Source organism: Sceloporus occidentalis, unplaced genomic scaffold (genome assembly GCF_023333645.1).
Source record: "Sceloporus occidentalis isolate IW3139 unplaced genomic scaffold, rSceOcc1.0.p SCAF_1, whole genome shotgun sequence".
Lineage (NCBI taxonomy): Eukaryota > Metazoa > Chordata > Lepidosauria > Squamata > Phrynosomatidae > Sceloporus > Sceloporus occidentalis.
This window is the reverse complement of record NW_028316981.1, coordinates 58,058,118-58,073,380: the sequence shown is the minus strand read 5'-3', so window position 1 is coordinate 58,073,380 and position 15,263 is coordinate 58,058,118. Positions and strand designations below refer to the sequence as shown.

At 41.5% G+C, this 15,263-nt stretch overlaps 1 protein-coding gene across 1 annotated transcript in view; it reads right to left on the bottom strand.

Annotated features, from left to right (window-relative positions):
* The window catches only part of IL17RD (interleukin 17 receptor D), a 64,500-nt gene extending 52,672 nt beyond the window's left edge, over positions 1-11,828 (bottom strand). Inside the window, exon 1 of the mRNA XM_089522295.1 lies at positions 11,718-11,828. Coding sequence (XP_089378421.1) covers positions 11,718-11,828 — 111 coding nt within the window. The remainder of the gene's footprint in view (positions 1-11,717) is intronic.
* Positions 11,829-15,263: the final 3,435 nt, after the last annotated feature.

Below are 15,263 nucleotides of genomic sequence, written 5' to 3'. Positions count from 1 at the left end.
TTGATCAATGATGCTTCATGGACTTTACAACACCTAGACAAGATCTGGAGACCCCAGGAATAAGATGGCAGGAAGGGGGTTGTTTTAGGAATACACAAGAGATGAAAGGGGGATTCAAAAGACAGCAAATAAATGAAATAAATAATATAAATAATAATAATCAATTCACGGTGATCAAAAAGGGAATGTATTCATGGAGCTACACTTCAGATATAACCCTATGTTTAAGGAGCAAATACCACCCACCATCTGCAATACAATGGCTGAAACAAAGCCATCCTGGCTGCCTTCTCTTCCCAGTGCTCACATTCCACTTTGAAGGCAACAGCATTTCAAACACTACAAATCTTATATCAACTTTTAATGGGAAATTACAATGGAATCCTATGTAGATAGATTACACCCAGTATTTATAGGCCAAACTATGAAGATGTGCATACAGTGGCTTTCAGCATGTAATCATTTTAAAAAGGGAGAAACCAACTGTACAGAACAGCTAAATAATTATTTATAGGAAAATCCAAACCATCACTAAATACTTTCCATACAGGAAAGTTTAAGAAGCAAATGGAAAACAAAGAATGCACATATGTGAACTAGAGCTAAGGTGGAATGAATGTAATTATTCATAGTTATTAAAACTGTTGGGTAATGTGGGGTCTTTCGCCTCACATTCAGTTTATTGCCCTGATTCTTGCATTACTTCTAAACCATCTTAAAGGGAAAAGTTTTGTCTTTGCAGCTCATTCTTTAGCACAGTGAAAAAGTTCCATTTAAAATCTCTCTCCCACATTCACAGCTAGTGGTCGCTACTGAAAAAGTCAATGGTGTGATTAGTGAATTAATCTTGGAAATGCAGCTATTTGGAAATACCTAAGCTGTACCCTCTGGTATTATCCTGAACTTATGAATAAAAGATAGAAGGGCTTTTCTCCTCTTTTGTTCCCATTGTTGTTCTGGAACACTGCAGAATAAGAGTTTGTCACCTGTTAAGAGACAGAGTTTACTGACATTTTAACCTCTTTTTTTGTGATTTACACTTTATTTGGGTCAAACGATGAAGTATAAGGGTAACTGAAGACATGTAATTAGTATATTAAGTCCTGAGGCATGAACTCTGAGGCATGATAACTGAAAGGACTGCATAACAAAGTTTTTGTTCTAATTCACAAGTTTTATGTTGCAATTATAGGCCTTTCTTCAGCAGGTTAAAAATGTTTAAAATATTTCAAACTTCCTTGACTGTAACACACACAAGGGATGTATTTTAGGGCTGTTAAAACAGAATCTCTGAATTCACAGAATGCAAGAAGAAAGAATATATTGATGACATATAAACTAATCCAAAATGTTGGAAGGCCCCTTTAACTCCACATCAATAGCATACCTGGCATTAGAGTATTTGTTACAGGATACTGTGTTGATGGAAATACTACGCTTTGAGCTGAGATATAAAAGAAAGATTCTTATTTATCCTTCAGATTTTTTTGCAACTTTAGCAGACCCTGTTGAAATTTCACCTGCAAAATAAATGTAAGTCTAATGAAGTTCCCATTGGATTTATGATGCATTCTTCTTTGTTTTACAAAACAGTATTTTTAGCACTGGAATTCATTCTTTGCATCATGCTATGTGCGGCTGCATGTACTAAATGTCTGAACGCTTTCCTAGAGGCAATAAATAAATAAACAAACAAACATTCTATGGAGGCTCATCTTTTGAAAATCTCCATATAAGTCACCTGAGATAGCACAACTTTAGAAGACTTCTGCTCCAGTAGAGGAGAGACAGATGGAACAAGGGAAGGAACAGAGGGGGTTTGTTGTTGTGCACCTTCAAGTCATTTCTGATTTAAAGCAACCTTAACAGTGTTTTTTGACAAGATTTCTTCAGAGGTGATTTGCCACTGCCTTCCTCTGAGGCTGAGAAAGTGTAACTTGCCCAAGGTCACCCAGTTGGCTTCTGTGGCCAAACAAGGGTTCGAACCCTGGTGTCCTGAGTCCTTGACTGCATCTGCACTGCAAAAATAAACCAGTTTGACACCACATTAACTGTCATGGCTTAATGCTATGTAATTCTGGGGACTGTAGTTATTGTGAGACATTTAGCCTTATGTCAGGGAGCTCTGCTGCCACAACAATCTACAATTCCCAGAATTCCATAGCATTGAACCATGGCAGTTAAGGTGGTGTCAAACTGGATTATTTCTGCAGTACAGATGTAGCCCTAGTCCAACACCCAAACCACTACACCACATTGCGGGTTTCCATGTCTGAACAGGGATTCAAATTCTAGTCCAATACTCAAACCATTACATACACAGCAAAAAGGAAAGCAATAGCAAACACTGACATATTTGAGTACATATCACTTCATCCAAGAAGTCCCTCGATGCTTCTCAAATAAATGATAAGAACATTCCATTTATATTTGGAGTGATTGTAGGGTTGAAATAATTTCCAAGGGTGTCTTATGAAGCCCATGATGCATGAAAGCTTATTAAAAATAAATCATATAAGGTGCTCTAAAACTCAAGGAAACAAAAGTTTCTATGGGTTTTGGGGGCTATGCAGTCATGTTCTGGAAGAATTTGTTCCAGATGTTTTGCCGGCATCTTCAGAGGGTGGTGGCATGGAAGTGAGAGGAGTATATATACTGTGTTACCCTTGGTTGAGAGGAATTGATTTACATGTGAATCTGTTTTTAAAACACATATGCTCTACTGAAGGGTCACACTGTATATAGTATATACCCTACTCACTTCCATGCTACCATTCTCTGAAGATGCCAGCCACAGACTCAGGTGAAACATCAGGAATAAATTCTTCCAGAACATGGCCACACAGCCCGAAAAACCCACAAAAACTATGGATGCTGGCCGTGAAAGCCTTTGACTTCACATAAGGGAAACAACTTCCTTAGATGTGCACAGTTTTTATCTACAAAACAGTGTATCTCATGGAACTGTTCAGCAGTTTGTATGTTGGGTTGCAGTTTGGGCGCTCGGCCTCTAAGAGGTTCACCATCACTGATATAAGTAATTAGCTCCGGAGGTCATACAAATGCAGTGTTAGTTATAACACAAACTCCAAAGTTGATATTGAGACTTTATTAGGCCAACCAAAATTCTTTGTACAAATTGATGAAGTGCACAAGTGTCTTTGTCAGGGGAGGAAAGCGTGCAGCAGAGGGGGGCCAAGGAAAGTGACCTTTTTATAACCATACAGCCTACATGTTGCTCTGAGCATCTGACAATGTTACTGTCATGAGTCAACATGCTGCTTGGTGCAAGAGAACTCTAGCATTGTTACTTTCCTTTCTGCATCCCCTGCATGCTTTCAAAAAGAACCATCTTTGCTGATAAAGAACCATTTGCACTTTGAAAAGTTACACAAAGAATTGTGCCTTTTTGGTTGGGCCTATAAAAATGTCACCACAATATGGGCACTGATACTCCTGATTCTCATGCAAATTAATGGGATGATTTAATTTTAATTCCAGGATTAACTACTACCAATAAGAACAACAGATACTGAAAACAAAACGAAGTATTTTACAGAATAGACAATGGATCAGTAGACACTGCCAAATATCAAAAAGCCAAGATTTCTTCAGAGAAGGTTTGCCATTGCTATCCTGAGGCTGAGAGAGAGTGACTTGCCTAAGATCACCCAGTAGGTTTCAGGACGAAGCATGGAACTGAACCCTGTTCTCCAGAGTTGTAGTCCAACACTAAAAGCACTACACCACACTTGCCCTACCATGTATACATATAGACTGAATATTCTGTCTCTCCTAGTTCCCCTTTCCATTTCATAGATGCACCCATTTTCATAGAATTCCAATACATATTTCCACCTTCCTCCACAACTTTGCCCCAATTCACCTTTTGCTACAGCAAAACTCATACACAGACTGTTTCACACTGCATAATTATAGTTATAATTCCACTGTAACTGCTGTAGATACACCCTATGGAATCCTGGGACTGGTAGTTCAGTGAGGCAGTATAGTTCCCTGGCTGAAAATTCTATATGGCACTCCCTAAACTGAAATTTGCAGGATCCCATAGGATGCTGTCATGGCAGTTAAAGTGGGATCACAGTGCTATAGCTAGTGGGGCTGAAGGAAGGGATATGGAGCTCTTGGACAAACCTAGACTGCTTCCTTCCCTCTCCATAGTCTCAACTTTTCCAGGGTGGGGTGGGGCTATAAGAAAGAAAGGACTGTAGGTAGAAGAGAGAAAGGGGATCTTTTTGGCAAAGATATTGGGTGGAAGATAAAGAGAAAATGGTCTTAGAGTTCAGGATCTGAACAGAGCAGAGCAGAAGCAGGCACTAGGCTGGGGGATCACAGGATTGGTTTCCCACAAGAGGAGAGGAGTCAGACCTTTTTGCTATAATTCAAGCAGCGGGTATGAAAGACAACCTGCTACCCAAGATATCTTCTGCTTCCCGCAGGAGAAAGAGTAAAAACAATAAAAAACATCACCATGAATTTATCTAAATTAATGAGGTCTCTCTATAAGACACCGGCTTAATCCCAAACAGCAAAAGCTGGTGCTAACAGGTAAGTCTTAACAGTACTCCCCAAAATATTTAACAAATCTGTAGAAGGAACCCTCCTCTCTTTATACAACTGCTGACTGAACCATGAGGAAAGCATCCCGGATCATTTTCCAACATTGCAATGGGTGCACACACTAAAAGCAGGACTTTGAATCAGGGACAGGAGTTGTGCAGCCCTTCAGATCCTGCTAAACTTCATCTTTCAGCTGCTCAAGTCAGCATAACCACTGGTGAAGAATCCTAGGAGTTGCAGTTCACCAGCATCTGGAAGGCTACATAATTTCTCTTGGATATATTAGACTCACCTTGCACAGAGGGTATCATCCCTTATACCAGAACAGTATTAAAGGAGCCCAAAGGTTATCTTCAATTTAAAGGGTATCCAGTCTATTTAGAAATAAAACTTTTTGGAAAGTTCTCAAATGTCTACTATCTATATAATCAAACAAATATTGCTAGATAATCCTTTGGGATTTAAGTATTAGAAATTTGGGATAACAGTAAGAACCAACATTTAAGAATGGAAGGTAGTATTAATTAGAACTCACAGCTTGAGGGAAGGGCATTTTACAAGGAATTCTTAGGAGGATCACCTTGAAAGCTTTTGATGCTGAGGAAACACCATAACTTTTTTCTTCACACAAAAGCCGCCATCAGCAGAGCACAACCAGATGTTACCTTCTCTTAGTTTCTGTAAACCTCCATGACCTTCTCCAAATTAAAAAAAGGCAATAGCATTTTTTTAAAGCCACAGGAGCTATCATTAGTGAAGCATTGTAAGGATTTTCATTAATTCATAGCCAGCCAACCAGGAATTTTCCCACAGCCATATACAAAAAAAAGTCAGGGAAGTCACTGAGTGCTTGGCTGGATCTGAATATGGCCAGAAGTAAGATCAGAAATATCTAGTCCCTCCTACTGGAGACACACTGGAGGGTTAGAAATTAAAGCCCAAGGCTGCCTGCTAAGATAATATGCTCTACCAGGTTTTGCTCCATTCATGGCAAACCACTGAATACGCTTTCACACTGCTCCAGAAAGGCATTAAAATATGTTGTTTCATTAAAGGAATGCGTTCCATTAATGCTTAAATGTATCTTTTTTAAAAAACAAACTATGCACTAATCATCAAATGCTATTTTTTGTGTTTCAATCTTGACTGCAGTCTATAATTTGTCAGATCTTTAACAACAATGTGTATTTTATTGCATGTTATAATTTTAAAAAATCTTCCAATTAAAATGTAATTGATAAAGAGCATTTACATTTCACCATTTTAATTAGAAATAAAACTGCAAATGGTACACTTCACTTACATAAATGAAATCTGAACAGATCAGTGCAAAAGATTTGGGGTTTTTTTTAAAAAAAATTGGAAACATTTACTGTCAAATAAGTATAGCATTGCCTAAACATCCTAAAGGCACAAGATCTCTCTAATCTTGAAAGCTAAGTAGGGTCAGCCATGATTCATACTTGGATGGGAAACTGCCACCGGGTGCTGTAGGCTGTATTTCAGAGCAAGGAACTGGCAGAATCACCTGAGTATTCCTTGCCTGTGAAATTTATGTGGTTGCTATACATTGAGAGGCAGTTTGGAGGCACATACAATGTTAACTGTTCTATCCCTTTTTGCTTTTTCATGTTGACCCATCTTTTGGGAGTATCCTTGTAAATAGCAAGCAGATATCTTGGGTAAGTGTCTTTAAGGCCTAACTGTTAAAGTATGAAACTAGGCAGGAAGTGCTCATCTCCCACGATACAAGAGAAGACCTAAATGAAGTTTCTAGGATTTTAAGTATGCTACATTCTTTGCCTTTTGGTTCTGCTACTCTGAGGCTATGGGTAGAGGGAGATATTTTCTACTTATATCTCTAAGTACACAAGCATTACTAGTATCCCAGGAATCATGAAGACAACTTGGGGTGAAGTTGATTTCACATCTCTGAGGTATGTCCTTGTCTGATGCATGAAACAAGCTGTGCGTTACATAGGAAGCTACCTTATATTAAATCAGACTGTCAGTCTATCAAACCTAGTAGTGCCACCTTTGCGTGGCAGCAATGCCTTTCTAGGATTTCAGGCAGGACAGCCCTACTGAAGATTTCTGGCACTCCCTGGAAGTCTCGCATCCAAAAACTTTGTTGCTTCCAAACCAGGTGAAATCAGGTACATTTATGATAACATCTGTGTTTAAATTTGGTTTCAGATTAATATTTGAAATTGAATTATCTTCTAAATAGAAAAGTGAAAGCAGTTGAAAAATCTTAGCCTTGGAAATTTTATAATCTGGTGAACTATACCTGCCCACCCATCCTCTCCCAACTGGGGGATTCTGGGAGTCATGTTTGAAGAAACAGCTGTTCCAAGCTTTGTTTTTATTCATCAGTCCTACGATGCTCTGAAATAGTCTGTGCCAACGGAGACAAATGAGTGTCAGTATACTGGCTTGACCATTAGATTATGACTCTGAAGACCAGGGTTAAAACCCCCAGTCACTCATGGAAACCACTGAGTGACCATGGCAAGTCGCATACTCTCAATCTCAGAGGAAGCCAAAGGCAAACTCCCTCTGAAAGGGCCACTGCTTTAGACTGGCTTAATGGTGTGATTTTAAGGGTCAAGGCAGAGTAGATGAGACAGTGACAGCTATGCTTTTTGATGGTTCAATGTACACAAACTTTGTTTCATGCACACTATTCAAAATACTGTATAAAATTACCTTCAGGCTGTGTATATAAGATGTATACAAAACAAATGAATTTTGTGTTGAGACTTGGGTCCCATCTCCAAGATCCCTCGTTATATATATGCAATGTTTTTTAAATCCAAAAGAATCCTAAATCTGAAACACTTCTGGTCCCAAGCATTCTGGATAAGGGATAATGAAACTGTATTTTCATGCAATAGCAGGGGTTGGTTGTGCACTGCCTCAGTAAATATGATTTAAAGTAAGTGCTCTAAAGATTTAATGCAGGAGTGGGCATAGTACTGCCTAGAAGCCATACTGGGGGTCCATACTCTCCACAGTCCATAGGAACAATTTTGCTATGTCCCCTCCTCCTGATGTTTTTGGCTACTGGGGAATTTCAAACTGATATTTCTTCAAGGGCTCTTATTAAGGAAAAAGAAGATGATGAACCTTTGTAAGATTTTGTGTGTGTGTGTGTGTGTGATGGGGAGTCAGGGTAGACTTTCAACATCTTGGGGGAAGTACACATAGATCCCAGGTATCTAGAAGCAAACCTCCCCTGATTTCAGAAACCCAGCTTATACTGAAAAGGCAGCTCTTGTTAACTTTGTAGGACAAAAACCCCTGACTCGTGCCAAAAGGGAAATACTTTAAAGAGAGCTATACAACAGATCAGCTTTTGGACATAGCACTGGTTTTATTAATCTAGTTAAAACATAAAGCTATCATGCTTACTGCCTCTTTATTTAAATGTGTCAAAAAATAAATTGTTTTCCTCAAACTATAAAGAATCATTTCAGTCCTTTTGTTTACAAATGAAGCCTTACATTCATATCATTTTTATTATAGCCTAGTAAAATACCAACATCATTGGCAAGACCCTCCTTGTACGAAAAACTACTTAGGGAAATACACATCAAAGCTCGGGCCCTGTCACCTTTGGAGTGAGCTGCTCAGAAGGGCAGCTGGTCTTCATTAAAGGGTCTTTTACAATGTTGCTCAGCAGCTTTAATTAGCAAGCATATATAATGAATGCAACAGGCAGCATGAGCAAAGCATTTTTACTTAGAAGTAAACCATTAAATTTCAACAGAATTTACTCTTGAGTAAACATGCACAGGACTGCGCCTTATTCTACAAGGAAATACAGGCACACTGACTATAATAATAATAATAATTATTATTATTATTATTATTCTGCTTTTTTGCAGAGAAATCAAAGCAGATTACAACAGTATGTACATATTAATGGTCACAGTTGGATTTTTGTTTTAAATCTAGTCTTTAAACAAAACTCTACTATGCATAATATTAAATTTATCATTACACATTTGGAAGATGCTAGATTTATTTAGATACTTAAATATCTTTCCTCACACACTCCGTCATTTCATAACTAGTTAATAATAATAATAATAATAATAATAACTGGGTTTCAAATATTTACATGCTACCATTCACATTACTTCCTAGGCCACTCACTGCATCTTGCTGCTCCTGAGTAAACAAAGTTAGGACTGTGCCATAAATTATTAGATTGTCAAGTTAAAACATATTGCAATGCACAAGCAAAATTCCCTCCTCTGAACCGCTAAAAAAGTTATTTTCCCAACTTATTTCATTTTTTTTAGATGTAGCCACCTCTCATCCCTTGGATGCTAATTTATAAATAGGCTACACTAAGGCTATCTGCCTGAATGGGCTGCAATTACTTCAGGGCTTATGCCTTTTCAATCAGTCAGTGTCCCTGCAGTGTTTAGAGTGGCAGAGGGGAAGTGGCCTGCGGTTAAACAGAGGAAATACCAAGGAATTTTAATAGAGCAAATAGTCTTTTTACTTCCTACAGGGTAGCACTTCAAAGACAGCCTTGCCCCAGAGCAGACAATGTGTTACAGGGGCCATCAGTCATTTAATAGTGTGTCAAGGCTATTCAAAACTTACACTGCAGCCCAAGATAAATACTACACAATCAACAAGACAATTGGCCCTATCTTGAAGCCAGTGCTTGGGGAGACCAACTGTTCTGTATCCACACTCTTTATTCTCCAAGGGAGAGGGACATTCAAGGATGTAGACTTATACCACTGAGACAAATATATTTCAAGAAGTGGGTAGTCTACGCAAATACTAATTCATGTCAGTTTCAGCCTTTCCTAATCAGACCCAACCATTGTGAGAGTTCTCACATCTTTCCGTATTGCTCAGGATGGAATAGAGCCCTCCCTTGTTGTGCTTTTTGACACTGAATTTCAATTTTATCAGAAAATATAATCCATCGCCTACTGCTCTGTTGAACATCCATTGCAAAGACAAAAAACCAGCCAAGCATTGCAGCTTTCAAAAGCTAGTGTTGTTAAGGGACTCTACCTGATGTATGCATACTTTTCAAATATGCAAATCAAGTATCATTTTTGTTATGCGAAACAGCAGCATGTTTCCTTAAGACTTGATCAGTTAACCAAAATTCAAGATGCAAATAATATCCCCCCAGTGGGAGAGTTAAGTTCTTTTACAAACTTTTAGCTGCTTTTGTACTTTTTTGCCCTTCCAAAGAAAGAAAGAAAGAAAGAAAGAAAGTATATTTTTGGTGGGCACCAGCCCTTTGCTGCAGCTATGCCTCTCTTTCCTTACAAGGTCTTCCAGTTGGGCTTTGTTTTGTTTTGTTTTGTGTGGTTTTGTTGCAGGGCTGCTGGAGCTGTCTCCTGGCCCAGCTCACTCAGTGCCATGATCTGAACCCAAGGAAATCTCCGTGACAGGCTCACAAAAACGGAGAGGCAATGAAAGTCACTCATGCCCTTCGACAAGCCTTCATCTGGAATCTGTAATAAGGCTGGAAATGGAAAGGGAGGGGAAGGGAAGGCATCCTCTCGAAATCCTCCCCCCCAAATATGCATGAACCCCACCACCAGCATCACACTTAGGGAGAGAAGCAGGGAAGCTAACTTTACAAGGAGCAAGCTGTTCCAAGAGACAAAAGGCAAAGCCCTAAAACAATTCTCCCTTCTTCTTCTCCTTGTTTTCTTCTTTTTATCACCTTACAAGCCCCCTCTTCCCCTCTGGTCTAATGGCCAGGCCTGGAGCCAAAGCAGCCCCCAGCCATTAAAATAACAAAGGCCCAGCTTTTGCCTTTTATCCCCTCCTCTCCTCCTCCTCCTCCTCCTCCTCCCAGGGCAGGTCTCGTTAAGGAAGCGGAGGATAAAAGGAAGAAAGGAAGCAAGGAAGAAAGAGCCCTGGAAAAGAGTGACTTCACACTTGTTGCCTTCTCCCCTCGGCTGCCCTCCCAGCCCCCCTTTGACAACCTCCCCGGGAGACCCCCCCCCAAGGCCCCTCTGCAGGATGGAGGAAAGGAGGCAGAAAGGGTCTCCCAGGGAGGAAGGGGTTGACAGGGTTTGTGTGTGAGAGAGAGAAAGTGTGTGAGAGGAGAAGTGTGTGTGCATGAGAAAGTGCGTGAGACAAAGAAAGTGTGTAAATGGGAGAAGTAGTGTGTGTGAGAGAGTAAGTATGTATGAGAAAGTGCCTGAGAGAAAGAAGACATGTGTGTGGCCGGGAGAAAGTGTGTAAGAGAGAGTAGTAGTGTGTGAGAGAGAAAGGAGAAGTGTGTGAGAGAGAAAGTGTGTGAGAGGGAGAAGTAGTGTGTGAGAGAGAAAGGAGAAGTGTGTGAGAGAGAAAGTGTGTGAGGGAGAAGTAGTGTATGAGAAAGTGTGTCAGAGAAAGGAGAAGTGTATGTGAGAGAAAGTGTGTAAGATGGAGACATAGTGTACGAGAGAGAAAGGAGAAGTATGTGTGTGAGAGCAAAAGGAGAAGTGTGAAAGAGAAAGGAAAAGTGTGTGTGGGAGAAGTGTGTGAGAGAGAGAAAGTAAGGGAGAAGTAGTGTGAGTGAAAGAAGGAGAAAATGTGTGTGAGAGAAAAGTGCATGTGAAATAAAAAGGAGGTAAGTGAAAGGTGTGAGACTGGATAGGTGTGCGAGAGAGAGAGAGGGGGAGAAGTGTGGGAGGGAGGGAGAGAGACCGGGAGTGTTTGAGAGTGAGGGGAAGTACTAGTGTTTGTGTGTGAGAGAGGGGGAAGCGTGGGTGGGTGTGTGAGAGAGAAAGTGTGTGTGCGCGTCACACTGAGAGGGGGCTCGTGTGTGCGAGAGAAAGAGGGAGAGGCAGAGTGCCTGAGAGTGTGTTTGTGTGTGAGAGAGAGATGAGGAGAAAAGATGAGTGTGTGAAAAGAAGGAGAGGAAGTGTGTGTGTGTGGGGGGGGTGTATATCAGAGTCAGCCACAAACACTCCCAACCCCAGGCGTGCAGGGGCTGCCTCCCCTCTTGCCTCCTCTTTGGAGGAGCAGAGCCCCTTCTCCCAGGGCTAGAGACCGGCTCCGGCCACCTGCCAGGAGGGACCCCAGGCGCCCCTGCCCTGCAACAAGTGGCGCAGCAGACACAACACACACACACACACACAGAGAGAAGTGCTTACCCTCCATGCACATGCCTCCCCTGCCGCCCCTTTCCTGCCTCCAGCAGAGCCAGCCAGCCTGAAGGAAGAGGCCAGGAAGAAGAGGAGGAAGGAGCAGAGCCTGGTACACATCCTTCTTCTCCTCCTCTTCGCAGGTCCTGCAGCAGAAGTTGCAGCAGCAGCAGCCGCCTTGCTTCTCCTCCTCCTCCTCCTCCTCCTCCTCCTCCAGGTTGGACGCTGCCTGCAAGGAGGAAAGGCAATGGGGGAGAAGGGAGAGGAGGGGCGGACGCATGCGCTGGGAGAGGTCCACCCACAGACCCACAGACCCGGCACTGGGGCCAGGAGCACTGCTGGCTGGGACCCTCCTCCTCCTCCTCCTCCTTTCCTTGCCTGCCTTAATCTTGGCACCCCCTCCCACCTGGCCCAGGACAAGGGGGTTGGAGTAAGTGTGTGAGAGAGAGTGTGTAAGAGAGTGAGTGTGCGGGACACACACACGCAGACAGAGTGACCAGGTGTGTCCTAGCCACACAGGAGGACAAGGCACCTCCAAACATGTAGGGCATCCAAGAAGAAAATGGAGGACCTCCTGACCCAAGGAATGCTTTAACAAAAGGAAGAAGCACAACCCCACTCCATAGAGGTAGCTATGTTGGGCATTTAGCACATTCAAACGAAAACCCTCCCAACAGTGATACTTTTATTATTAGCCAACCGAAATGCACAATCATAGACTTGTTGCGAGATTGTAAACCCATGCTTCTTAGCCATGCTCCAAAACAGAGGACATGAGCAAAGAAAAGCTACAAAACACTTCATAGAAAGCCCCATGCTCCTTAGCCCTGCTCCCAATGGAGGGCCTTTTGGGATTTCTCCTGGAGGGAAGGAGGAAATGGAGGACAAATTCTGGAAAAGGAGGAGGACCCCTGAGGTAAAAGCACTGGAAATAGGAATTCATGCTTCTTAGCCATGCTCAAAATCGAGGACATAGTTAGTCTATCTAGATTGTATAAGATAAGTTTAATTAGTGTGTGATTTAGAATGTATGTATGCTAATGAATGCATATATATTTAATCAATAAAATTATATATATTTTTTTAAATGGAGGACATTGTAGGATTCCTGCTGGCTAGAAGGAGGAAATGGAGGAGGTGTCCTGGAAAAGGAGGAGGACCAAATCTGGTCACCTTTTATTATTATTATTATTATTATTAAAGTTTATTTATATAGTGCCATAGATTTACATAGCACTTTACAGAGATTAATTAGTTAGACATTTCCCTGCTTCAGGCTTACCATTTAAAAAGGCATGGCACAAGAGGAGAAGGGAATAGCTGTGAGGCCCTCCTCACCATCTCTCTCTCTGCTCCCCCCCCCCTTGTAAGTAAGGCTGTGCTGTTTAATTTGCAAAATCTAAGGTAAAACGTAGAGAGCAAGCATGACATAGTGGTTTGAGCGTTGGACTATGACTCTGGGGACCAGGGTTTGAATTCTGACTTGGCCATGGAAACCCTCTGGGTGACCCTGGGCAAGTCACACTCTCTCAGCCTCAGAGGAGAGCAATGGCAAACCTCTGAACATATCTTGCCAATAAAACCCCGTTATTTTTAGAGTCTTGGGGCCTTAGGGTCACCAGAAGTTGAAACAGCTTGAAGGCAAAACAACAAAAGCTAAAAAGTACGATCTTTCCTTCCAATATGCAAGCACCTTTGAGAGTAATGAAATAGATAAGCATGATTTTTGCTGCCCTTTCCTTAGTGCCTCATTTTGCTGCCCTTTCCTTAGTGCCACTATATTCTGCTCTGGTCAGGCCCCACCTGGAGTATTGTGTCCAGTTCTGGGCACCACAATTCAAAAAGAACATTGAGAAACTGGAACGTGTCCAAAGGAGGGCAACTAAAATGGTGAAAGGTCTGGAAACCATGCCCTATGAGGAACGCCTTAGGGAGCTGGGTATGTTTAGCCTGGAGAAAAGAAGGTTAAGAGGTGATATGATAGCCCTATTTAAATATTTGAAGGGATGTCATATTGAGGAGGGAGCAAGCTTGTTTTCTGCTGCTCCAGAGACTAGGACCCAGAGCAATAGATGCAAGCTCCAGGAAAAGAGATTCCACCTCAACATTAGGAGGAACTTCCTGACAGTAAGGGCTGTTTGACAGTGGAACACACTTCCTAGGAGTGTAGTGGAATCTCCCTCCTTCGAGGTCTTCAAACGGAGGCTGGATGGCCATCTGTCAGGGATGCTTTGATCTGGATTTCCTGCATGGCAGGGGATTGGACTGGATGGCCCTTGCGGTCTCTTCCAACTCTATGATTCTATGATTCTATGAGCTTTCCTAGACGAGGGTGTGTGCATGTTGTGTGCCTTCAAATTGTTTCCAACTTATGATAACCTTAAGGACAAACTTATCATGGAATGGTCCCTGCCACACTACCAAAACAAATTTCACCCAGAGTTGCTCCAGAAATAGATACTCCAGAGTTGCTCCAGAAATAGATACCTTGAGATTCTGTGATAGGCATTTTGCTGCATTCCTAAAAACTCTTTTTACATGGACTGATATCCAATGTCCAAAACACACTGAGGAAATAATCCAGTTTGAAATTGCTTTAACTGCACTTACTCAGTGCTAGGGAATCCTAGGAATTGTAGTTTATTGTGGCACCAGAGCTTTTGGACAGAGAAGGCCAAATGTCTCACAAAAATACAGTTCCCAGAATTTCCTAGCATTGAGCCAGGGCAATTAAAGCGGTCTCAAACTGGATTATTTCTGCAGTGTGTTTTGGACCCAAGAAGCTCTATGCTGAAAAACCTGAGTTAGTCTTAAAGTTGCTGCTACGTTCTTTTGTATTTTCTTTTGATGTTGAAACAGACTAACAGAGTCTTTGACAATATCTTTATCTGGTCTATTGAAAAAGTGTGGTCCATGAATAAAATCAAGAATCAAAGTGGCGCTATATCTTTATTGGACCATTGTTTTGAAAAAGATGGTAATTTGAGATGGAGCATTACAAAACTTGGAATGGGAGTAATTGTCAGAAAATTTAGAAATCATCCTGGCCAAATGGTATAAGCCATGGGAATTTCTAGATCCTTTCAATCCCAAAATGAAGACTGCAGGCTTAAAAAATCCATCTGAGGCATGGGTTGGAAGGGATATAAAATCAGTTGCTTTTTCTCATCTCTATGTCCAAAGGGTTTGCAGGGAGGTACTCCTAAAACTTGGGCTAATTACTGTAAAGGCATCAGATCCTTTCTGATCTTGGAAGCTAAGCAGAGTTGGCCCTGCTTAGTACTTGCATGCAGTTCCTATAGGCTACATTTCAAAGGAAGGAACTGGCAAAATCATCTCCTGAGTATTCCTTGCCCAACAAAACCCTATGAAATTCAGGCAATTTGAAGGAGACACACACACTCCTAGAACTATCCCTTGTCTTTTATATAAAGCACATAACTCTCCTGTGTTGGCTTGGGGGGCAAAAAAGTCATCCTTAAGTAGCAGAGTTACCAGTGCAAATAGTCCACCGTGAAGCAAATTATGTCCTGAAAGGAATGACAAGAATGCTCC